The sequence below is a fragment of the Nesoenas mayeri genome (genome assembly GCF_963082525.1).
Source record: "Nesoenas mayeri genome assembly, chromosome: 1".
In the NCBI taxonomy this organism is placed as follows: domain Eukaryota; kingdom Metazoa; phylum Chordata; class Aves; order Columbiformes; family Columbidae; genus Nesoenas; species Nesoenas mayeri.
The window spans coordinates 10,802,615-10,828,066 of NC_137541.1; the positions used below are offsets into that span (position 1 = coordinate 10,802,615).

The window sequence follows — 25,452 nt, forward strand, 5'->3', positions numbered from 1 at the left end:
CGTATCACCACTCCTGTTGAATTGTACTCCAAACTGCAAATCACTAACGGCAAGGAAGTGTCTTCTAGTTTCAAACCTAAATTTATCCAGGGACAAATTATGTCTATTTGGTTTGCAGCCAGTATACCTTTCCTGCTATGTAAATCATATTTGTGGGATTCATTTTCCTAGGTTGAATTAGCCATATTCTTATAATGTCTTCTCCAAAAAACAGCTGTCTGACTAAGCATATAAGCATTTGTTTGCACATCCTTCCTCCAACTGGGATAATATTAAAAAAAAAAAAAAAAAAAAAAGTTTAAGATTCTAATTTACATTTTGGACAAAGTTTATGTGTATAAATTAAGGAGAATGATCCTGGAAAACTGTCTTTGACCTCCATCAGCACACAGTTACTATTAAAACCTTTCTGTATTTTCCTAATTCTAGACACCATAGAGGCTCATCTGTGGACCCTGTCTCTATCAAGCTGGCTACTTAGGCAGTTACCTCCTGCCTAACACTCTTTGAACAAGGAAGAGTGTGGGTTTTTTTGTTTTTTTGTATTTTTTTTCTCCTGCCAGCTCTACAGTCTGATTTGGTGGTCATGCTGTGAATACGTATATCCCTCTATCATTCTGTGCAACGGTGTTGGTAACTTTTTTGCATGTAAATTAAGCAATTTGAATATTTCTCCTGGAGATCAGAGTCCTCAAGTTGTGCAGAATTTGAGTCTGTAATTCACACACCCAAAGAAATATGCTGACCATCAGTCCCATTCTAGGTGGGAAAGTTACCTTCCCTTTATGCGTCACTTGATGCAGGCAATGAGAGACTCAACAAGGAAGATGTACAGACATTAGGAGTACAGAGCAATTATTTGCTGATGAATAGCACACTGCAGACAGATACATCTGAAGAAATTACTTTTGCTCTCTGGGTGGGCTATGTCATTACTTTTTCTATTATTTCATTAAGTGTTTGGGTTGTTTGTTTTTTTTTTTTGTATAAAATACAAACAAATCATTAAAAAAAAATATATGCAAGGTAAAACTTAGAGTCTCATAACAATTAGTTTGTATTAGTATTTATGCTAGAGATCTTATTTTTAAAAGTCTGTTTATTGTTTTTTCTAAGAAACATATTCAAATCTATGCTTAGTAAAAAAGATGGCAAATTTGAGTAATAAGAAAAATATTTTAGTGACTGCCTCCATTCCTTCTCCCCCTGTTTTGTTTATGAGATAATTAGGTAGAAAAAGTGTACTTTTCTTTTCATAGATATATTCACTTTTTTATAAGTAGTGTATGCTTTTTGATAATGATTCTGTTTTGCAATGTGATTATTCTAGGTGGTGAAATCAGAAGGATATTAATCTTTCAGAGATTTATTTCTTAATTTATTTATTTTTTTTTCATTCCTATGTGGGTTTTATGATTTTGTTTTACTGAAAACAGTGAGGAGGAAGAATTAGGAAGGGTTAAAGATAAGATCTAGCTATTGCAAAAGAGTTGCTTAATATCTAAATGAACTAAAGGATTTACATTCTTTAAAGAAGTTTTATGGGAAGAAGTGTTTGTTTTCACCTTCACAAACATATTGAGTACTTGGAGTTACTTTCAGCTAGAGAAAAACTCTAGTTTGTCAATAAGCATTTGCCAAGAGTGGGTGATGAATTTATCAACATACTGCAAAAAAAAAAAAAAATCCTTGACTTGTAGGGAGATGGAACAGTTATTATTTTGAACTTGAAATTATCTAACATTGTCATCTGGGGCTACAAAAGCAAAGGAACTTAAGTGCCTGAGCTCTTGCGTGACAAGTGAAAAATAGACATTCACAATGGATGTCAGCTGTATGCCCTTTTCATGAAGATGTTTGTTTATTACCAAATTGAATGAGCAGAACATTGTGCCACAGCTACTTTGTTCTATCCAGCAATATGGGGTTGTAAGGATTGATGAAAACACAGGGAGAGAACTATGGATTCAGAATATTAAAGCACACTAGTATCAGTTGTGATGGCAATAAGTGTTTACTGCCCATTCAGGAACCAAAGGGTGTGAAGAATTCTGTAAGGAACTAAGAAAACTTATCTAGTGAAGACTGCTAAAAGAAGATGATGTCCGTTTCCCAAGTCCTAATAAATTTGGGTTGACACGCTAACTGAAAAGATAGCTGTAGGGAAAAACTTGCATTCAGGGCATGAGGTTAACTGAGGAAAAGACAACTCTAAAACTGAGACATATGACTTCATGGTACAAAATTTGATTTTACAGAGAACCATTCTGACAGAGAATCATGAGCTAGAGGGCGGGTGATATAAGAAGATTTTTGTAGGCTCTTTTGTGATCAAATATCTGCAAGATTATAAAAGTTTAGATAGGAATTTGAAACACATAGCTTGGGAGAAGTATTTGCTGTGCCTGTATAGCAACACCAGAAAAATAAACGGGTAAGCAGATACAGATATAACAAATGTCCAAGAGTACAATGGCAAGGTTCATTAAATCAGTTGTATCTGGACAATTCCAGGCCATTTCAGTAGCATCACTCACATCAGTATGGCAGGAGGGCAAAACTGGGACTTACATCTCTTGACAAGATTTGATGCAGTTTGCCAATTTTCTCATAATCACCTTCCTTTGCTCATGTTAATTATTATTATTTTCCATTTTAAGAGGCTTGTTCTACTATATACTCACCACAATACGCAGTTCTTGAGTTGAAGGACTTTACTGCAGGGAAAAGAGACTGAGTAGGGATAGTGAGCAAAACTGAGAGGAAACGGTGTCTGGGTAGAAGTTTTGTTTTTTCAATAGTTAATACTATTAGTAAAGTTGCTGAAGTAGTTATAGGCAATTCAAAGAATTGAATCTGTGAATGAGGGAAGTGAAGAGACTTGATGAAACTGAGAAGGAGCAAGTATCTGAGCAGTGAGTAGGCTGTGGCTGAAGAGTTACTAAATGGGATCTACATAAGCAGCAGCACTAGAGACGTAATAAGAGCCAAATGTAGATGTATAGAAAAGAAACAAACACAGAGACCCTAAGAGCTGGATATGTTTATATTATAAGGAAATAAATGGAAATCATGTCACAAACAAATGGTACTGTGAGAAGAACATGTGCATTTAATGTAGAGAGTAACATAGTCTTTAAGAATATCTATATAGCATGTATGTGAAATTTGGCAAACACTTAAACCCTGGATTATTTAATGATAGAAGCCACTTGATTACATTTTTATTAAATTAAAGATGGTTGAGGATAGATTCTGAGAAGCTTAATGACATTTAAGTATTGTCTTATTCCCATGCCCCATGCTGACAGAAGCTATATTAGCACAAATAATAATGGTATTATTTCTGCTTATATTGTGAAATGAGTATTTGTCAGGCTGATTGGAGAAGGCAAAACCTACCCCCTTTTTAATGAGTTTAAAAGCTTTTAGACTCTCCGATAAATTTAATAAAAACTGATCTATCATAATTATCTAGTCAGCTTTAGGTAGTGGTTTTTACAATATTTATGGGAAAAGAATCCAGGATACTATGAAACTGGATCTTTTCTTATGTAGTATATTTATACTAAATATTATCTAGCATATTTAGTCACTTATAAACTGCTGACAATACTATCATCATTATTTTCTGTGAGGTAATTTTATTTCCTGGTGTATTGATTTTATTTTAAGTTTATAAAAGAGAGTTCACAACATACTTTTTGTTTCCAGTATTGGTTTCTAGGAAAAAAATATTGCTGCCCATAAAAAAGGAGGAAACTATAGTAAAAAATTCAGAAAAAAACACTCTAACAAATATTTTCAAGAAAACTAATTTATATTTTCCACATTCTTGAAATAAAAAGTTGCTTTCATTTATATTTCTTAATTAGTGCTTCCCAGACAAATGACGTGCCATTGAAGCCCTTTAAGTCCTAAAGAGGAGGATAAGCTTTCCTGGAGTATTATGTTTTCATGTTTTGCTTGTTTGTTTGTTTTCACAGAAAACAAAAACAAAACCAACAAACTTAAAGTATACTTAGCAGTCTGATACAGAGCCACATTCAGTTTGGAGCTGAAAAGGGTACAGTAACTATTAGGAGCTATGTTACATTTGGGGACAGCTGATTCAGTCAATAAACTCAATTTTTTGAGACAATATTGCCAAATACTTTTAATAAACATTTATTTATGTCAATTACTAGGACTCACTGGCTTGGTCACTATCCATAAAAGTAGAATAATAAACACACAAGGCAATTGTTAGATGACCTGAGTGATAATGAATGCATTGTTGCATTTCTTGTGCCTGAAGCAATTTCTTTCAGCCAAAGTAAATTATTTTATACCTTAAGTAGACTCTCCATTGTTGCACTTAAATGAAATTAGCCCACTTGAGCTTTTCTTAATATATTTTGTTTCACATCCAATTATCATTTCAGCTAATTTTACAAAGGAGCAGCGTCATAATAGTGATTCAATTATTTTAAAAACAATTTTAAAAACCCAAGGGAATTGTAGAACCATTTAACTATGGGATTTGGATCTAAAGCATGCAGATAGATGTCACACTTTAGAGGTTTGGTAGATTTTACATCATTCCAGAAAACGTTTGAAACCAGCTAATCTCAAAATGTCATAATTTCTGAAGGTAACAAAAGTCACAGTATCCTGGACATACCTACTATGCATAGAAACTTTATAAAGTACTCATGTGCTCAGAAATACCTTGGTTAGGATGCGGGAGCTGAGCATCTAAACTCAGTCATTCAAGATGAGTCGAGAGGTGCCTCATTTCTGCTTAACTGTCTTGAAAATTCATTTGTGGTCCTATCAAGACCAACCCTATCACTCTGCCCTATCATTGGCAAGGTGCTGGCATCACCAAATGCTAAGTGCTCTTCGTGGAAAAAATGTTTGTCCACACTTTACACTGAAAAACACAGGTTCATGGAGTCAGGAGAGAAGGGACTCTGATGCTTACACTCCTGTTATTTGGGAATTCTTTGCGGGCAGGGGCACAGCTGCAGTTCCAGTCTCTGCTTTTGGTGTTACCTCGTTTATTACTGTTATTTGTTAATATTAAAGTATGAATGTTTCTGGAGGTCTATACTTCTGCCAGATACCTCTTTCTTCTGACTAAATGCCTCACCTTCTGGGCAACTGATTATATACCACTGGATATTCTGAAATACACAGTGTTATATAACTGATCAGTCATCCGTACCATCCTAATATTATCAGCAGTACTACCTATATAATTATTAATAGAACAATTTTGCACTGTTTTTCCTGTGCTTCACATTCAGTAGGTCTCTAAGTTCTCTAAACCAGACAAAGAAATAACTGAATTGTTGAGACCTTCCATTGTCACAGTAGAAGGATTTAAAAACAAACATGCAAAGATTTTAATATATAGCATAGGCCTCATATCCTCCAGTAAAGCTAATTTTGCACTAGCAAAGTAAGGCTTCATTAGCTATTCTAGTATCCAGAAGATTCTTGGTGTTCTCTTTTTATTCCAGCACTTTCCTGTGTTTAAAATTTCCTTTTGCTACTCTAAAGAAACTATAACCCAAATCCCACTGGAAACAGTCTGATTACTCCTCTCATGTAGTAGCTAGGCAACTGGCAACAAGATCTTCTGCACAGATATAAGTGCTTGTCCTATTTTTTTCTGGTTTTCTGGGAAGAAAAGTAAAAGGAGCCAGTGTGCAGCAGGTATTTAGCAGTAAGGAGAGCAGACAGGTGATAGTCCTTTTGCATTATGGCCATCTTAAATTTCCACAGTGATACTTATACACAAATTCAAGAGGGGAAGATAACTTCTGAAGAGAAACACAGAGAGCCATGAGTCCCAGTTTGTCTGCTTTTACTCAGATTTACAAATTTAGAGGGAACTATTGATAGATTATACAGGCTCTAGAAAACAGATGTTAGAAATATATAAGCAAATGTTGTACGTAAAGGTCATCAATACTTTGGAGCAATGCAATTGCTGTTAGTTTTCACCTCATATTTGTCCTGCTTGGCTTTCTAGAACTTCATTTCTGCTTCATTTCTGTTAGAAAGGTGTTATGGATCTTCCTGCAAGAGCAGAAAACCAAGAAAATATTTTTTCAGTATGTGTAGCATTCAAAGTATTCAACTGTATCACTTCAAGACACCACATGATTTTACTGTTAAGTTTTCAAATGAGTAACTTCCTATGTTTGTTTTATCACAGGTACAGGAATGGCTCTGCTTAAACTGCCAGACCCAGAGGGCAATGTCAGGACAACTTGGGGATATGGGGAAGGTGCCGCTTCCGAAAACAGGACCTTCACAACCAGTATCCAAACCACCTGCTTCTCCTCAAAAACAGCCTATGCCTGCTGTCTCACATTCCCCTCAGAAGACTTCCACACCGCCTACAGCAGCAAAACTGAAAGAAGAACCAGGCGTTCAGAAGGAAGTTCCAAAACTTCAACAGGGGAGACTGGAAAAAACGTTGTCAGCTGATAAACTCCAACAAGGAATTCAAAAAGAAGATGCAAAACTTAAGCAGGGAAAACTGGTCAAGACACCCTCAGCTGATAAAATCCAACGTGTTTCTCAGAAGGAAGACCCAAGACTCCAGCAAACAAAGCTGACAAAGACAGCCTCATCTGATAAAATTTTGCATGGACTTCAGAAGGAAGATGTAAAATTTCAAGAGGCAAAACTGGCAAAAACATCCTCAGCTGATAAAATTTTACATGGAGTTCAGAAGGAAGACATAACACTTCAAGAGGCAAAATTGGTAAAGACACCCTCAGCTGACAAAATTTTACATGGCATTCAGAAAGAAGACCCAAAACTCCAACAAATGAAAATGGCAAAGGCACTATCAGCTGACAAAATCCAACCAGCAGCTCAGAAGGAAGATAAGCAACTTCAGGAGGTCAAATTGTCAAAGGCAGTTTCAGTTGATAAAATCCAACATGATACTCAAAAAGAAGATCCAAAACTTCAACATGAGAAAATAATGAAAACTTCATCAGTGGATAAAATCCAACAGGAAACTCAGAAAGAAGACTCAAAACTTCAGCAAGGGAAACTTTCAAAGACACTTTCAGCAGAAAAAATTCCTGCAACAATAAGTTCAGATCAAAAGAAACCCCTAAGCACATTGGAAGAAGATAAAAAACCTGTGCTCCCAGCAAAGAGTGCACCACATCCAGAGGACAAAAAAGAACAAATTACAGCTGAAACTAAAGACCATGTTGCTGAACAGAAAGCAGAAGCTGAAGAACCTGATAAGGGACTTCAAGCTAAGAAGCAAGAGGATGTTAAGAAAGAAGGTTTGACAACTGGGATTTCAGAACTGGTTTTGAAAGCTGAAAAAGCTCAGGGAGAAGAAATTCCTGTTCAAACAGCACCTTTGCCAAGAACTGGCCGTGTGGAAGCAGCAAAGGAAAAAACAGTAAGTGACTTTCTCACTCATAGCTTCCTCCCTTGCTACAATTTAGAATCTGATCCTGACAGAACCTCTCCCTTATGTCTTCCTGCTCTTTATTGTAATTTTCTGTACGGAATGATTCTAAATTGTAGAATCAATGAGTCCCATTGAGTGAAAGTTTCAACAGTTAACCCTGTGCTCTACATGCAACTTTTCAGTACGTCTTGCATGATTTTCAGTCTCAAGCAGTTAAGCATTTAAACTAAGACACAGTTCCTGTTTAATAATTTTTTCCAGTACTTCTGATTTATTTACCTGCTTCTATAGACTCTCAGGTCTTTGAAGTATAGCTTTTGAAATGGGATTGTTTTCATAGTTCTTAATCTCAGAGGGGAATAATCTGTGATGGTAAAATGTACAGTGTTTTGCAATATTTAAGTGTAAGAAACATTTGAGGAATACTTTGTGATGCCTGAATGTGGTATGTTAGAATATGCAACCTTTATGGTTGTTTTTAGTATTTCATTTGCTTATCTCATATAGACAAGTACTTTTAGGTAGGGTTCTTGGTGGGCTCTGAAGTCAGACAAGTGGGTGATTTTATGACAGCTTGTACTAGAGGGCCACCTGTTTTAAATATATCCATTTGCTGGATGTGAAGTCACCAATAAGTTACTTTGTCAGCCAAAGTGGGTAATACACACAATTTGTTGAGAAATGAAATTAAATGCTAATTATTATGTTATGAAAGTACGAGTAGATTTTTGCTCCCTGAAAAAAAACAAAACAAAACAAAACAAAACAAACAAACAAACAACAAAAATCCAACCAATATACAGGAAAAAACCTCAAAAAACAAACAACAACAACAACAAAAACCAACAAAGCATGCACCTAGTAGGAAGCAGCTCAAATTGTTCAGAAAGATAAAGCTGGTGCCTCATCTAGCTTGTACTTCATTAAAATAGCTGATTTTTTTCACCTTTATTTAAGTATTTTAATCTTCTCTGTGCTGTACACCAAACATTGTTAGATACAGTTCTTTTGCAACAGAGCATGTGACAGAAGTGGAAGAGATAACAATTTAAATATCACATATTGGTTCTTTTTCAGTGGCTAAAATGAATCAATATTTAGGCTTCAAAGCAAGCATTTTATATGTATTTCAAGACAGAATTGTATGAAGAATTTCAGATATGTGTCTTTTTAAATAGGGGTGCAAGGGAAGACCTAATACTTTTGCACTTGACAAACTGCTGATGGCATTTTATACCCAAATCTGTGCAAATTGTAATTACTTACTCTTGTAGTATCCCAAGGAGATAAGTAAATAATACTACCCTCATTTTTCATTTTTTTTTTAAAAAAAAAGACAACAACACCTCAACAAGTCCCTAAAGATATGGAGAGGCTTGGAAAATCACAAGTATCAATTGTATTTGGAGATCACACATCATTGCAAATGAATGTGAATTTAATATTAGAACATTTTAAAATCTTTGGGTCTCAAAAAACTCACAGTAGGCAAACTTTCAGAAAAAATGTAATTCTACTACTCAGAATGGCCCAGTAATTCAATGTGTACCAGATCACTTCCTACTTTACCAGAAAAAGTGTGTTCTTTTTTCTTATTGATTAAAATAAATATTTCATTCTCCAAGAGTCATTGAAAATATATATATATATATACATATATATATATATATGAATCTTAGCAGCATTATTTCTTCAATGTTTTGCTGTTCATCTAATAATCTTATGTTTGCGGTATGTTTACAGGTTTGACAATGATGTTTTTGTGTATATGATGGCCAACCCTGCAGAAAATAAGTTGTCATTTAAGAATAGATGTAGCTAATGACAATATCCTAGTTCTCAGGCTGAAAGAAATAGGGGAAAAAAAAAAAAAACACACATACAAAAAAGGCAAACAAAAAAAACCTCAACCAACCAACCAACCAAGATAACATGAAGACCAATTTTTTTTAAATGATTTTTTTAATTTATTTTAAGTTACGTGCATGTGATCTTGAAGCATGATGTGGAGGATAATTTTTGCATGACGCATCACAGGGCAGACAACTATACATACAAAAATGATATAAAATATATTCATATTGTTCGTAGCCTTAGAAAGATACTTGGATTTTCTCATGACATTTATTTCTGGTGAAAAAAGGAGTCCTTCCTTATTGCATATCTTTTTCATCTCCTTACTGTACCATAGCAGCCTTTCCTATATTCTATTTCCTATTAATCATAGCAGAGATGTTATGGTGTACAGTGAGGTTCAACACCAAGGTGGGCAATAGCAACGTTCATTGCCATCTCCTCTGCTTTTGTCACTGAGTAGGTACTATACCTTGAACTCACAGATACTGGCACCATCACAAATTACAAGGAGAACAGCTAAAGCTGTTCCATAACCAGTTGTTATCTACATATTTATGAGCTTAACTGTTTAGCTGATGCCTTCTGGCTCTGCTTTACAAGTCACTGAATCGCTTCATCTCCCTGTGCAGAACCAATACCTGCCAGACTGACTTTCAGTAGTTAGACAGGCTGTCCATCAACTCCTGGGAGAACTTCTGAGCTTGAACAATGGATTTTCTAGTAGCTTATCTATGTTGATGACAGTGTGTTTGGTTTGGTATGTCTTTAGAAGTATGAACATGTTGGAAATAAAGTAAAAAATAGCAATCAAATGTCAAAGCTGAAATTCCAGTGAGGGGCATCATACTTCTGGATTGAAAAATCCTTTGGTTCTAATGAAAAGTGTAATTTTTTTTTTTTTTAAACATAGACCAGTAAATTCCCCTTAAACACTTTCTTCGTTAGTGAAGGGAACAAAAATGTAAATATTACATACAAACCCAAAAATTTTTAGCTATGCTTCATTGCTGACTTTCATGAAGACTATTTATAATTCTGTAATTACGGGCTGGAGAATACCCGAGAGTACATTTTTTCAGAATAATAAGTGCTGAAGTGTTGAAGTGGTGACGACTTCCAAAAGTTTTTTTGAGTACTATAGGCTTCTCCATATTTATGTATTAATCTCAACCTTTGCAATAGGGTTGTCTTTAGAAATATTTGTTTTCTTATTTGATTTTTAATTGCAATGGATTTTGCTCTGATATCAGATATTTGGGTTTATCATATTGGGTACAATATTGGTAAGAACAGATGTAGTTTATATTCAAGGTAGTATATGATTTTGCAAAGCATATAATAAATCACTCCAGTGAAATGCAGACTACTTAATAAAAAATTAACTAGTAGATTACTGTGATATTTATATTACTGTTTTAATGTAGGATTATGTGCACAGTGGTATGTCTATAGACAAGAACAGGTACTTTAAATGTAGATTCCATAATAAAGAAAACCTGAGTCATTTTTAAAAATAAAATAGATGACAATAACAAATGTAACGTTTATGATATTTAGGCATTAAATATAACTTTAGTGTGAATAAACATTTGAAAATACTTGCAAGTACTAGCAACTTAACAGGAGTGCAAATGTAACTTTAAATTATAATTAACCACTGACATAATTTTCTTAATATATTTATTCCACTTTTTTTTTTTTTTTTTTTTTTTTTTTTAACTCAGTATGTTGCCAAGGAAGATGTTAAAGCTTTAAATAAATGGTTTGCTGTACTTCCGAAGTCATCGACTTAGATTAGCGAAGGTGATAAATACTACCTACCTGTATTATTGAGGGCCATAACAAATAAGATCACACTATATTACTAAAATCAGGAGGCTTTGGGATTCTTTTTCTCAAATTACTAGTGGAGGTGGTGGGGACTTCTTGTAAGATTGTCAGCTAAGATGACAGCTAAGATGACCTGTCATTTGGAGAGTTAGCTGTTTTGTTAGCTGGATGCTGAGATACTTTCCTTAGGTACAGAGCATTTCACAGCAAGAACTAAACACTTGCTGAAGGATATTCTTGATATTTTTGTTATCTAAAGAAGGAGATAGAAGTACTTATCATTCAGAATGGTGTAGAGGGATCCAGAAGCCAGAAGAATGACTAAGGATCCTGACTTGTTTGTTTCCTTATTTCCTTCAATCGATAGCTGACTGTTGTGCTTTCCTCCCTGCAATTACACTTCCCTACCAGCAGCTTACCGCTGCATTACAAATTAACTGAGAAACTTCTTTTTGTTAATGGGGTACTCAGAAAATGTTTGTACAGCACTGAACTGCAGATATGGTGACATTGCAAATTGCATTACATCATGCTTCAATACTCCATCATTAAATGGGCAAAGAAAGAAGCAGACCCCAAAAAATACTGCAAGCTGATATTTGATGAGCTATATTACTTTGTATGTAGAACTATGTAGGCAGTTTTGAAACACAGGTAATTGAAAGCTTCATTTAAATTAACCCCCAAACATCTTGTCCCATGCATACTTGAACAAATGATAGATTATCATTTATAAGTGTTCTGGAAAGAATTAACTACAGTATTTGCTTATACTGAAAGATAGATGTTCGTGTGGACAGCCAGACAAAGCACAAATTCAATTAAAAACTCAAAATTTGAGGAACTTTTTGTATTATTTTAGTAGCTTTGAATAATAAAATTAGTGTTCAACCTTTATGGTTTAATATAATTTTTCTTGGCATGATATTTTTTTTCCTTGAGACATTAACTCATCTTTTAGAAAAAAAAAATCACATGTGTTTACTTGCCTGGAGACATTAAGAGTTTCTATATAAATATGTACACACATATGTATTTATTTTTTTAGGAAAAGGAGGATGACAAATCAGACACATCAAGCTCTCAGCAACAGAAAAGTCCACAAGGTCTGAGTGACACCGGATATTCTTCTGATGGGATATCAAGTTCACTTGGTGAAATTCCAAGTCATATCCCCAGTGATGAAAAGGATTTACTCAGAGAATCTAGTAAAAAAGACACTGTTTCACAAGAAAGTCCACCAAGCCCCTCAGACCTAGCTAAATTGGAAAGTACTGTACTCTCTATTTTGGAAGCTCAGGCAACTACACTTTCTGATGAAAAGTCTGCTAAAAGCAAAGAGCTTTATGAAACGTACAGTGAACAGACAAAAGATCCACATAAAACAAAACCTTTGCCTGTCACTCCTGAATCTTACAGTTCAGATGAGGAAGACTTAGAAACTATTCAAAAAAGTGAAAAAAACATTGTAGAAGGTGGCAAAGGAAGCACTTCCTCCCAAGCAGACTACAAAGAAGAAGAGGAAAGAGATGACTTACCATCAAGAAGACAACGCTATGATTCTGTGGAAGACAGCAGTGAAAGTGAAAACTCACCTGTCCCAAGGAGAAAAAGAAGAGCCAGTGTTGGTTCTTCAAGCAGTGATGAGTACAAACGAGATGACAGCCAAGGATCTGGTGATGAGGAAGACTTTATTAGAAAACAGATTATAGAGATGAGTGCTGATGAAGATGCCTCAGGTTCTGAGGATGATGAATTCATAAGAAATCAACTGAAGGAGATCAGTATAACTGATAGCCAAAAGAAAGATGAAGTGAAAAGCAAAGCCAAAGGAACAGCTGGAAAACATAGAAGAATGGCACGGAAGAGTAGTGCAAGCTATGATGAGGATGCAGGAAGGCGACATTCATGGCACGATGACGATGATGAGACTTTTGATGAAAGCCCAGAGCCAAAATACAGAGAAACTAAAAGTCAAGACAGTGAAGAACTTGCAGTAACTGGGGGAGGCGGCCTTCGACGGTTCAAAACAATAGAATTAAATAGTACAATAACAAACAAATATTCTGAAGCATCTGAACAACAGAAAGGCATTTTATATTTTGATGAAGAGCCTGAGCTAGAGATGGAGAGTCTTACAGATTCACCAGAAGATAGATCTAGAGGAGAAGGGTCTTCTAGTTTACATGCTTCTAGTTTCACACCAGGTACATCTCCTACTTCAGTGTCATCACTTGATGAAGACAGTGACAGCAGTCCGAGTCACAAGAAACTGGGAGGGGAGAGCAAACAGCGCAAATCCAGACATCGGTCACATGGTCCTCTTCTTCCAACTATTGAAGATTCTTCAGAAGAAGAAGAACTACGGGAAGAGGAAGAACTACTAAAGGAACAAGAGAAACAGCGTGAATTAGAACAGCAACAAAGAAAAAGTTCTAGCAAAAAATCTAAAAAAGACAAGGATGAACTAAGAGCCCAGAGAAGAAGGGAGCGTCCAAAGACTCCACCAAGTAATCTTTCTCCCATTGAAGATGCATCTCCAACAGAAGAATTACGACAGGCAGCAGAAATGGAAGAGCTGCACAGATCTTCCTGTTCAGAATATTCACCTAGTATTGAGTCAGATCCTGAAGGATTTGAAATCAGTCCAGAAAAAATAATAGAAGTACAAAAAGTTTATAAATTGCCTACTGCTGTCTCTCTATACTCACCAACGGATGAACAACCGACTGGACTCCCAAAAGAAGAAAGCGGTCAAAAGACATTGAAAAGTGCCGAAGAGGTATATGAGGAGATGATGCATAAGACCCATAAGTCCAAGCCATTTCAAATTCCAAATGAAAAAGATGAAGTATTTGAAAAAGAATCATTATATGGTGGAATGCTAATAGAGGATTATATTTATGAATCTTTAGTAGAGGATAGTTACAATGGAAGTATTGATACTAATCTTGTAATGAGACAAGATGAGAGCAATGAATATATACAACAGAGAGGAAAAGAAAAAAAAATAAGAGCATCAGAACAGATCTATGAAGAGCCACAGAAAATTACTGATCTACAGAAAGACTTCTATAGTGTTGAGACTTTACATTCTATTGTGCCTCAAGAAGATATAGTGTCTAGTTCTTACATTATCCCAGAAAGTCATGAAATAGTTGTATTAGACAGCACAGTAGCTTCCACCAGTGAGGAAAAACAGTTGTTAGATGCAGAAGCTGCTTATGAAGAGCTTATGAAAAGGCAGAGAAAGCAGCTAACCCCTGGGTCCAGTCCAACACAACCCGCTTCAGGTTTCATTCCCACATCCGATACAAAGGCATCTAGTGTTGGAGAAACAGTGGATAGTGCATCTTTAACATCAAGCACTACTTCAGCAATCTCAGATGTTTCACCTGTCAGTAGCACACCACTTTCTATTCCAGATGTTAAAATAACACAGCATTTTACAGCAGAGGAAATTGAAGATGAATACTTAACAGATTATGCCAGAGAAATTCAAGAAATAATTTCTCATGAAACATCAATGTTGACATACTCTGAGACATCAGAAGGTGCTGCATCAGTTTTACCTTCTGATACAGCTTCCTTAACATCATCGACATCTTCAGTTTGTACCACAGATAGTTCATCACCTATAGATAGTGCAACCACAGCTTATGTAGATAAGGCAGATGCTGTAGATAAACTAGCAGATTCTGAAGGTGTCAGGATAATAGCCCAGATTCCCTTAACTTCTACAAAAGAGTACTCTGAAGTGAGCATGCCTTATGAATCTGTTGCCGAAGCCACTAAAAAGCCATCTATATCATCTGATATGGAAAGCGTGGATCAAGCTGCAGTTTGTTTGTCTGAAACTGCACCTTCAGCAGTTGTAAAACCCAAGCAATACGAAACTGATACCATTGCCTTTGATACCTCCAAAGCAGAAAAGGAAGCAGCTAGAAAAATGAAAAGTACATTAGATGCTGGCATTGTCAAAATTCATCCTGAAGATTCACGCAAAGAATTGGGTGTTGATATGACAAGAATTAATTTGAGTAGTGCTACATCTGAGCAACCACCTATATGTATAGCATCAGTACCAGTAACAGAGCCTGCATCAGAAACATCTTCTGTACCTACTCCTAGTGTTGTAAGTAAGACCAGCATGGTCTCTGTGCCTTCTTCAGCTTCTGCTGTAACATCCAAAGTATTCTTGCTTTTTAGAAGCTCTTCTTTGGATTCTTCTGCACAACCTTCTCCACCCCCGCCTCCTCCTCCTCCACCACCTCCTCCACCACCATTACCTCCACCTATTTTACCCAAGCCAGCCATTTATCCCAAAAAGAAGTCACAGATTAAGACTCCAGCAGCAACAGCTCCTACAGTAGTACCTACAGTCACGAGTGTTCCAACACTTGAGTCCCCAGCTGTATTAAAGAACCATGTGATACCAGTCACAAAAACATATACCCCAACACCACCTCCTGTGCCACCCAAACCGTCCTCCATTCCAGCAGGGCTTGTTTTCAGTCACAGGCCCACTGAAGTAACTAAACCTCCAATTGCTCCAAAACCAGCAGTTCCTCCTTTCCCAATAGCTGTTCATAAGCCATCAGAAACACAGCCCAAACCAATAGGTTTGTCGTTGACTTCAAGTATGACTCTGAATTTGGTCTCTGCAGCTGAATACAAAATAGCATCTCCCACTTCCCCTTTGTCTCCACACTCTAACAAATCTTCACCAAGGTTGACAAAACCCTCACAGGAAACTTACGTTGTCATCACTTTGCCATCTGAGCCTGGAACTCCCACAGAGGCTATAACTAGTCAGGCTGTTACAACCTGGCCTTTAGAAGCACCTTCGAAAGAACAGATTCCCCAGCCTATGCAACCGAGTTTTACTCCATCCATGAAAACTATGGAAATTCAAAGTATGGCAGATCAAAGTATGTATATTTCAGGTGCTTTGCAAACTGTTCCTGTCACAACACAATCAGCTTTTGAGAAATTACCTAGTTCAAAGTCAGAAGTAGTAACACGAGAGATAACCAAGACCACAGTGTCAGTGGTTAAGGGCCCAGCACCTGGTTTTGGTTTAGGTAGTGTTGCTATTACCATACCTCCAGAGCCAATACATATAGTAGATCAACCCAGGTATAGAGAGAATGGAAGATTCCATCCCCTGGGTGATGTCATAGATCTTCGCACTTTAACTAAGATGGATATTGAAGTGAGAGACAACTGTATGGATCTCTCTGCTGTTTCCATGGACGTGAGAAGGCAAATGCCAGCAAGTGATACATGTGGGCGGCCAGTAAGTACTGTCCAGCCATCTATAATAAATCTTAGCACTACCTGTGTTGCAGATCCTTCTCTGTCTGTAGTCACTGAGACAGTAACTGTAGTGACCTGCACTGCCCCTGTAAGCTACACTGCCAGTACAGACAGCCTTGTGGATCTGGGACATGCGATGACAACGCCACTTCAGCTAACAACAACGAAACACTTTGAGCCTGCATACAGAGTAACGGGCAGCCCAGCATTCTCTACAGGTAGAGACGAAGTGCCAATAAATTTATCCCTAGGTACTTCAACGCATGCAGTGACATGGGCTACTACAAAGCCTGTTACTATACCACCCGTTGGTGTAACAAATGGTTGGACTGATCTCTCCACTTCTCAGGAGCCAATAGAGAGTGGAGCTGTTGACCTTAGCACTACAAAATCCCACAGAACAGTAGTAACAATGGATGAAACTACTTCAGGTATCATAACAACAGTGATAGAAGATGATGAAAAGCCTGTGGATCTGACTGCAGGGAGAAGAGCTGTCTGCTGTGATATGGTTTATAAATTGCCATTTGGTAGGAGTTGTACAGCACAGCAGCCACCAACTACACTTCCTGAAGATCGCTTTGGTTACAGAGATGACCATTATCAGTATGATCGTTCAGGGTCATATGGCTACCGAGGAATGGGAGGTATGAAACCATCTATGTCTGACACAAATTTATCGGAAGCTGGACTGTTTGCATACAAAAGCAAGAATAGCTTTAATTATCGAGTTGGGGCAACTGATGCAGCAGTAGATCTTACTTCTGGAAGAGTTACTACAGGTCAGTATGACACAGCAGCAGATCTTTCTTTGAAATATAATTTTGATGTTCCTCACCTCATTTCAGGATGATTTTTTTATTATTTTTCCCCTCCTTCTGTTGTTTTGTTTTCTTTTCGACAGTGTGACAAATAATTCTGGATTACACGTGTTTTCCATTTCTTCATTTTACATGTGTTTTGCACAGAGGTGCCTGCATGTGCCTGCATGTTCAGAAATGCTGTTTGCTTCACATCTAAAGTAGATCATTAACCTGAAGATTTGCATGCAGTTTCCCCTTCCCATTTAATTCATCAGGATGAGATGACTTTCAGAATCCGCAAAGCAGCATTCTTTTGTGGGACTGGACTGTAACTTTGCCCTATACTTTCAGGTGAGGTTATGGATTACTCAAGCAAGACCACTGGTCCTTATCCAGAGACTCGACAGGTGATTTCTGGCATCGGGCTCAGTACACCACAATATTCCCAAGCAAGAATGGTTTCATCTCTGGGTTCCCAGTTTGGCGTTGGAAGTGTTTTAAGATCATCCAATGGTGTTGTTTATTCTTCAGTAGCGACTCCAATCCCATCCACGTTTGCCATCACTACACAACCTGGTTCTATTTTCAGTACATCTGTTAGAGATTTACCTACTCTCCAAACAATTGACTCAGTGCCCTCTTTATCAACTTTACAACAGAATCAACCACTCCCAAGATCATACAGTTTCTTGACAACAGTGGCAGCTGAAAAAGATGCAATTACTGCCATTGATATGGAGACAGGGTTGCCACCTCTTACTATAGAAACTATTACAACAGAGCCAACCAACCTGATACCTGCTTTGACCACAGCATCTGAAGTTTATACAGATGCAATTGAAGATGAGGTTGCCCTTCTCATTGCCCCTGAAGAAGGCAAACAACAGCAGCTTGATTTGGAGCGTGAACTTCTTGAGCTTGAGAAAATAAAGCAGCAGCGTTTTGCAGAAGAGCTGGAATGGGAACGTCAGGAAATTCAAAGATTTAGGGAACAAGAAAAGTTTATGGTGCAAAAAAAGCTTGAGGAGTTGCAATCCATGAAACATCATCTCTTATTTCAGCAAGAGGAAGAACGACAAGCTCAGTTTATGATGAGGCAAGAGACATTAGCCCAGCAGCAGTTGCAGCTTGAACAATTCCAACAACTTCAACAACAGCTCCACCAACAGTTAGAGGAGCAAAAAATTCGTCAAATATATCAGTATGGTTATGAACCTTCAGGAACTGGCTCACCACAAACTACCACAGATCAAACACTTTTGGAAGGACAGTATGCAACCACAGAAAATGGCCAGTTCTGGCCTACTGATGATGCAACCACTACGGCTTCAGGAGTGCTGGGTATTGAAATTCCACAAAGCCAAGCATGGTATACAGTTCAGTCTGATGGTATTACCCAATACATACCAAGGACTGGTATCCTAAGCTCTGTGTCAGAGATGTCTCTTAAGGATATTGATGTTAGAGAGGAGAAGCAATTGAAAAAGAGAAGTTCTATGCCAAAATTACGTGGTCCATATGAGGAGCTTGAGGAGACTCTGGAAGAAGAGCCACGATGCTTCAAAAAGATAGTGGACAGTGGAGTGCAAACTGATGATGAAGATGGAGCAGATAGAGGTTACACAAACAGGAGACGGAGAACTAAGAAGAGTGTTGATACGAGTGTTCAGACAGATGATGAAGATCAAGATGAATGGGATCTTTCTAGCAGATCTAGAAGGAAACCTCGTGTAGGGAAATACAGTGAGAGTACCACTGAGGCAGACAAAGCTAAACAATTCTCCAAAGTATCTAGTATTGCAGTTCAGACAGTGGCAGAGATTTCAGTACAAACAGAACCTGTAGGAACAATAAGAACACCTTCAATCAGGGCCCGATTGGATGCTAAGGTAGAAATCATAAAGCACATTTCAGCTCCAGAAAAGACATATAAAGGAGAAAGTTTGGGATGTCAAACAGAGACAGAGTCAGATACTCAGAGTCCCCAATATCTGTCAGCTTCATCTCCTCAGAAAGATAAAAAACGCCCAACACCATTAGAGATAGGATACTCAACCCATCTTCATCCAGACTCCACATTGCAGGTAGTTCCTTCCCCTCCCAAATCTCCCAAAGTTCTCTATTCACCCATTTCACCTGTTTCACCAAGCAAAGTTATAGAGTCAGCATTTGTACCCTATGAAAAACCCATCACTGATGACATCAGCCCTCAGAAGATGCTGCATGCTGACATTGCCAAGGTTCCTCCATCAAGCCCAAAGGCAACAAAGATGATGCAACGCTCTATGTCTGATCCTAAGCCCCTGAGTCCCACAGCAGAAGACAGTTCCAGAGCTCAGTTTCAGTACACTGAGGGTTTCATGGTAAGAAGTATTTGCTTGCCTTTTTTTTTTTTTTTTTTTTTAATATTTAACTCTACAGCTATCAGTACAGCACGAGGTCTAGCACATTCATTTGCAGTACCTATGTATTTAGTCTTTTTGCACACCTGCTGAAAAGTCCCAAGCAATGTCTGCTATCTGAAGCAATGGTTATTTACTTCATTGCTTTGCCTGGAATTACAGGAATCCATACCACAGTCTTACTATGATTCAGAATAAAAAGAAAAAAAGAAAAAAAAATATTTTTTTTCAGAATTTGGAAGACACATTCTATTTTACATGGCAATTAATGGCCAATTGAGTAGTTACCACCAAGTCTTCAGAAAATGAAAAGCATTTTCTTTCTAATTATACAACACTCAGCTTTTGTGGCACAGTCTACAGTGTGTTTGCCTTGAAACTACTGCATGCTTCTTTCGAGAGGCAGCTAACACTAGATTCATAATCACTTTAGTTAGCTGTCCTCTTCGACCCTCATGAGGTTACTTGGCCATTTGTGATTCTGTGGGTAATCTTGTGACCCAATGTGTGCATCTTCTGTCTCTCCCAGACCAAAAGCTCTCATATCACAAACTCATTTTTTGTCTGTTTGTTTTGGATAAGGAGGATTATCAAGAAGTTGTGCAAGTGTTGAAGGCTGTTTCTTACGGAGTCAGAGAAGGCAATTATGAATAAGGCTGGCATCATCAGGATTTAAATCTGTCATTTCTACAGTATTCCTTTTCCTTGAGTGGTAGGATTTCTGATTGGGGAATCAGTCTGGTTTTTGTTTTGCTCTTTTTATACATAAGAGGATGAAGTCTTGGCTAAAAAAAAAGTACTTTTAGAATTTTGCATGTTCTTGGCTGTCCTCTTGTCCGAGTCCTTTCCTGTCTGTCAGTTGCACTGTCAGTATCTTATTTGCGAGAGCTCTAGGAGAGTTGCCCTTTGAGTTCTTCAGCAAATTTTACCTTTTATGTTCAGTTATCTGTGAACACATGAGTGATTAGTACACGCTGAATAGAATAATGAGGGGGTTTTCTCTATGTTTGATAACTTGTGGTGACTTTCAAATGCAGAATTATCTAGTTATACCCTCCAAGTCTCACAACATAAGCGGTTTCTGCAGCTTCACATATTTATGTGGATATTAGATGCCTCCTGCGCTGTTACTGCTTGGAAAACTGTAGTCATGGCATTAGCCATCATTCCCTAATGCAGGATTAGCACAGTGGGGGAAACTAAACTGTAGCACAACCACTAAAGTTTCATGTAGAGAATTTGGAACAGCATCTCGAACATTGCTCTTGGGTTAGAAAGTGCTGGGTTGTACTAGATATTGGAGAGTAGGTATAATGTTGTAAAATAACTGTCAGTGCAGTGAAACTGTTACTGAGGACAAATTATTTAGTTTGCCTGTTTCACAGATACCTGTATGTTTGATCTGAATTGTATACTTTATATGCTAAATGATAAATTCTATGAACAGCAGATTGTTTAAAGGCCTTTATAGTAGAGTTTGAAAACGTATTCATTGATGAGACATGGAAACAAAAGGCTTATACATAATTGTTTATTTTTTACCTACATGTTTACTACTATTTTGCCTTAAGCCCAAATAGTAGTGAGCTATATTGTTCTTATTAGTATGCAGCCATCAAGCAGCAAATAGCCCATGTCTCAAGGTACTTACAGTCTAAATAAATGACATGGACATTTTTATGGAACGTAAGGTGCACGTAGACAAATGTAAGGAAAGTAAAAATCTTCCATAGATGTAAAGTGGGCTATACTAACTGTGTCATGTGGCATATGGTGAGGAAGCTGCTCTGTAACCTCCCATGGCTGCTTTCAGCTTTGATGATATCTCTTTCTGATAGAGTTTTGTTAATTAAGTGTCTGAGGTTTGGTTAGCTTAGACTGGCATCAGGTACATGAAATTTAAAGACAGAAAAGAGATACATGACAAAAAAAAGAGAGTATTTCAGGTGAAGCTTACATAATATAATTACCTCATTAGCATCTGTAAATACGGTCATGAATTAATTTTGCAGTTGCTATGTCAGTTTTGGTTCATGGTTACTCAGTGCAGTTATATTAGGAAGAAGGGATCTGCAATATGAGTTCTCAATGATCTCCTCATTTTCACAAGACTGACAACGTTCTCTCCAGCATGTCTGTATTTATACTGAGAACCTGGTTTTAGGACTGTATCATCTTGGAAGAACAGGAAAAAGTAGTCAGTGATTTATTTCTTATACCTTTTGTCACACTCAGAAGTTCTTCCTGAAAGCATACACACAGTGTCACCATTGACAAAGTGTAAATATTGCTGACATTTTTTCAACTGCATTGTTATAGAAATATATCATTGTTATACTTGAGTTTAAATACAGAGTTGCTTTTGAATTATCTTGTTAAATGTGAAAGTAAGGTGTTTCCTCAACTTTAAGATATTTTTGGCCCTGGGACTGTTTTTTTTCAATCTGTGTTTGCACTGTGCCTACAACAGCTAAAGTCATTGTCTGTAATTCTCTGTGTACCCATTTGTGCCTCCTGGCTGGAGATCTCCTAGTTATTAAAAGAGAAGGGTGGAAGGGATCAGTTCTGTCATTCAAAACAGTGAAGTTCAGTGCAGAAAAACTTGTGAAGCAGCTCACTCTTGAAAAGAGAATTTACTAGAGCTGAACATAAAGAATAAAATGGCAATGAAAAATTAATCTTTCACTACCTTAGGAAAATTGAGTGTGTATATGAATATTTTTTGCATGGATGATTATCCCATTGCTTTTTTTAGTAGTGCTTGTTTCAGGGTTATGTCTTTGTCTGCATTCGTAGGCACTGCATGTGAAAGGGGTGTTTATGTGTTCACATATATTTTTCACAGTCTTCTTTTTATAGCAGTTTTTCAAAAAAAAAGTTGATCTTTATGCAATCAGTGGGACTAAAAGGGTGAGAATAAAATTGGTCTCTTTCAAAGTTTTATAATGAAATGATACCTTGTCCTTCAGGCAGTACACTTTCATCATTCATGTACTTCTTCTGTTGAAAAACATATTTATTACAACATTTCAAGAAAAAAATATTATGGAGACTATGACTAAGAAGATTAAATTATGTCTCTCCTGCTTTAAATATAATTTTATTCTTTAATACGTCTTTTATAAGAAATTATTACAATGTTTTGTCTAATTTAGTGTAAAGGAAAGGCTGAAAAATAACTTGGTAGCTAATCACATAATAATAAGTATGCAGATAATATTGCTTTAAGTGATGGCGCATTTAATTTTCACCTAAGAAGTTATATGTTTGCATTACATTTTCATTTACTGCCTATCACCCCAAAAAAAATGTGGAAACCACCTATGTAGAACTGATACTTTGAAAAGATCCACATTTTGCCGTTTTGTGAGCTTTGGGCCATTTGAGCTTACAGGGACAATGAGCTCCCTAGGACTGACCTTGGTAGACTGTCCGCAGCCCGACGTGGTAGCTTTCCACAGGTTCAAAGCCACAGCAGTGATTTCTGTGAGGACATTGGCAAGTGTTTGTAGAGTTTGGAAGTGGAGATTGAAATTTGTCCATTCAGCAGCAGCAAAAAATTGTGGGTACCTGTCTGCTTTAATAAAGAAATAGCTTTGCACCAGAGCATCACAGCATCAAGTCACATGCCAGTCACAGTCAGCTTCAGCATTTGTACAAATTGCTTGTGTGTAATCAAAGATGGAAGTTGTCTCCTATTGCCTTTGGATGCAAAATGCCTCCACAACTAAACTGAAGCAAATTGCAAAAGGTCTTGCACATAAACTGTCACTCACATATAACATCTACAGCTAAGCAGTGCATAAAGACTCAGCAGAACTGTTTGTATTAGTGAAAGTAATGCAAAGACACATCTGTCAACAGCCTGTCAGCTTCAGGGTAGAAAATGTACATTTAAGCTTCAACACTTTGAACAAATTCTATCTGTTTATTAAGAGCATTAACAGAGACTTTCCTCAAATTTTTCATCTGATGTGAGTTGTTGCAGTTGTAAGGCAAATATAATTCAAGTCTTTATGCTATAGTAGAAAAAGTAAGTGATTTCAAGCAAAATCGTAAAAAAATGTTTCTTTATTTAGGTAAGAATTGCAGGGTTTCATCTATTGCTGCAGTAAGACCAGAAGTGATTTTATGCTGATTTTTAAAATGAAAACAAGGAACACTAATCTGTCTTTTGTCTTCTGTGGCATTCTGAATTTTTCGACTTTAAAACTGAAGGTTGAGACATCAGTGATTTGGGCTGTCTTTTGCTGTGTCAGATGTGCTGTACATCTGGGCACTGGAGAGGGGAAGGAATGTGGAATGTGGTTGTTCCCAGCAGAATTAAAATCTTCCATATGTGACATCTATGATGTTTTGCTTGTTTATTCAGGACTAAGCTGATCATCAGACTTGTATGACAGTGGGGAATGTTTTGCTTGGGTAATGAATAGAGATAAATGGTAGAGGTAATTACCTGGTTTGGAGTTTGGTATTTCTGTTTACCTTCCTCAGCAAGTAGGTTCTTAGTGTCATGTCAGAATTTCAGGTGAGAGATTTCTGCTATTGTTGAAGCACAGGACATTGTTGTTTCAATTTGGGCTAATTCCAGCCAAAAGGGGTTGGTACTTTGTTACAGCTCTTATTGTAAAATCTTCAGTTGTGGTCTGAGAAATAGGTGGTCACATGTTTGTAACTGCAAGAGGCTTAATTCAATGACTTTAGTTTTCCATTTTAATCCTGTGAACTGGTCCAGAAAAAAAGGAAGAGCCTTTTGTTTTCTGTAAAATTTATATTTCGGTATAAATGAGCCATTACCTCTGATGGAAAGAGCGGCTATTTGGGTTTAAGTGCAAACGGGTGTTGAGTAAAGAACCATCTTTGACATCTTTGATACTAGAGTAACCTAGATTTAAAGTGTAGGTTTTGTTTTGTTTTTCTTTCCTTTGCTTCCAAGTTATGCCTGTGGGTTGTGGTTTAATGAAATTCTTCAGGCATAGGTAACAACTGGTCCTTCATTTTGGCCATGCCTACACCAGTCTTAAAGAACAGTCTGGGAGCAGGCTGATTGTCATGATTTAAAGGTTTGCATGCAGTTTGTGAAATGTGCACCTGGCTTGGCCCAACAGTGTGTTACCCTACATAGCAACAGGCTGCATCACCAGGTCAGATTAGGCACACATGTTCCTGCATCCTTGAAGAGTCCCTGCAGCTCCATGGGAGGCTGGTTCATTACCTATGGCCAGGACATCTTATTTTGAGATTTAATTCAGGCCAGCAATTCAGAGAAGATGTAGATGTACCCAGTGAGTTCCTTTTGTACTTGATTATCAAGTCACACACTTTTTGTGTGTTTCAAAGGAATTCACTAGAAACCTAGTTGAAAAGGTGATCTCACATCTAGAAACAATTCTAGACAATCTTATCCCCGTGTAAACAGTAAAGACATATCTATCTTCTTCTTTAAATATGTGGTTTTAGCTAGATTTAAGATTACTTTTTCCCCTAATGGTCTGAATTATTTAAAATTTAGAGTCTTGTCAACATTTCAAGCTACTGCTTCTTGTGCTGTATTTGAAATCCTTTGATTTAACATTTGTGTGACTCAAATGAGGCATCTTTTTCCCATCTGTCAGATCTTCAAACAGAAAGACTACCCCACACTTGGTCAACATATCATATAAACATTATTTTCTAAAGCACATTTAACTGGGTCAGTCTGTCTTGCCTGATACTTTTAAACTAGTTGATTTCACACCTTCTCTATTCAACCAAGGGACATTCATGAATAATAGAAAATTATTACGGTATTCGCTCTTTTGCT

General features: G+C 37.1%; 1 protein-coding gene across 1 annotated transcript in view; it reads left to right on the forward strand.

Moving 5' to 3' along the window:
- The window catches only part of PCLO (piccolo presynaptic cytomatrix protein), a gene marked incomplete at both ends in the record, with an annotated part of 348,709 nt that overhangs the window by 145,672 nt on the left and 177,585 nt on the right, over positions 1–25,452 (forward strand). Inside the window, 3 exons of the mRNA XM_080342973.1 lie at positions 6,209–7,426; positions 12,174–17,226; positions 17,599–19,610. Of these exons, the coding sequence (XP_080199099.1) occupies positions 6,209–7,426; positions 12,174–17,226; positions 17,599–19,610 (8,283 nt within the window). The remainder of the gene's footprint in view (positions 1–6,208; positions 7,427–12,173; positions 17,227–17,598; positions 19,611–25,452) is intronic.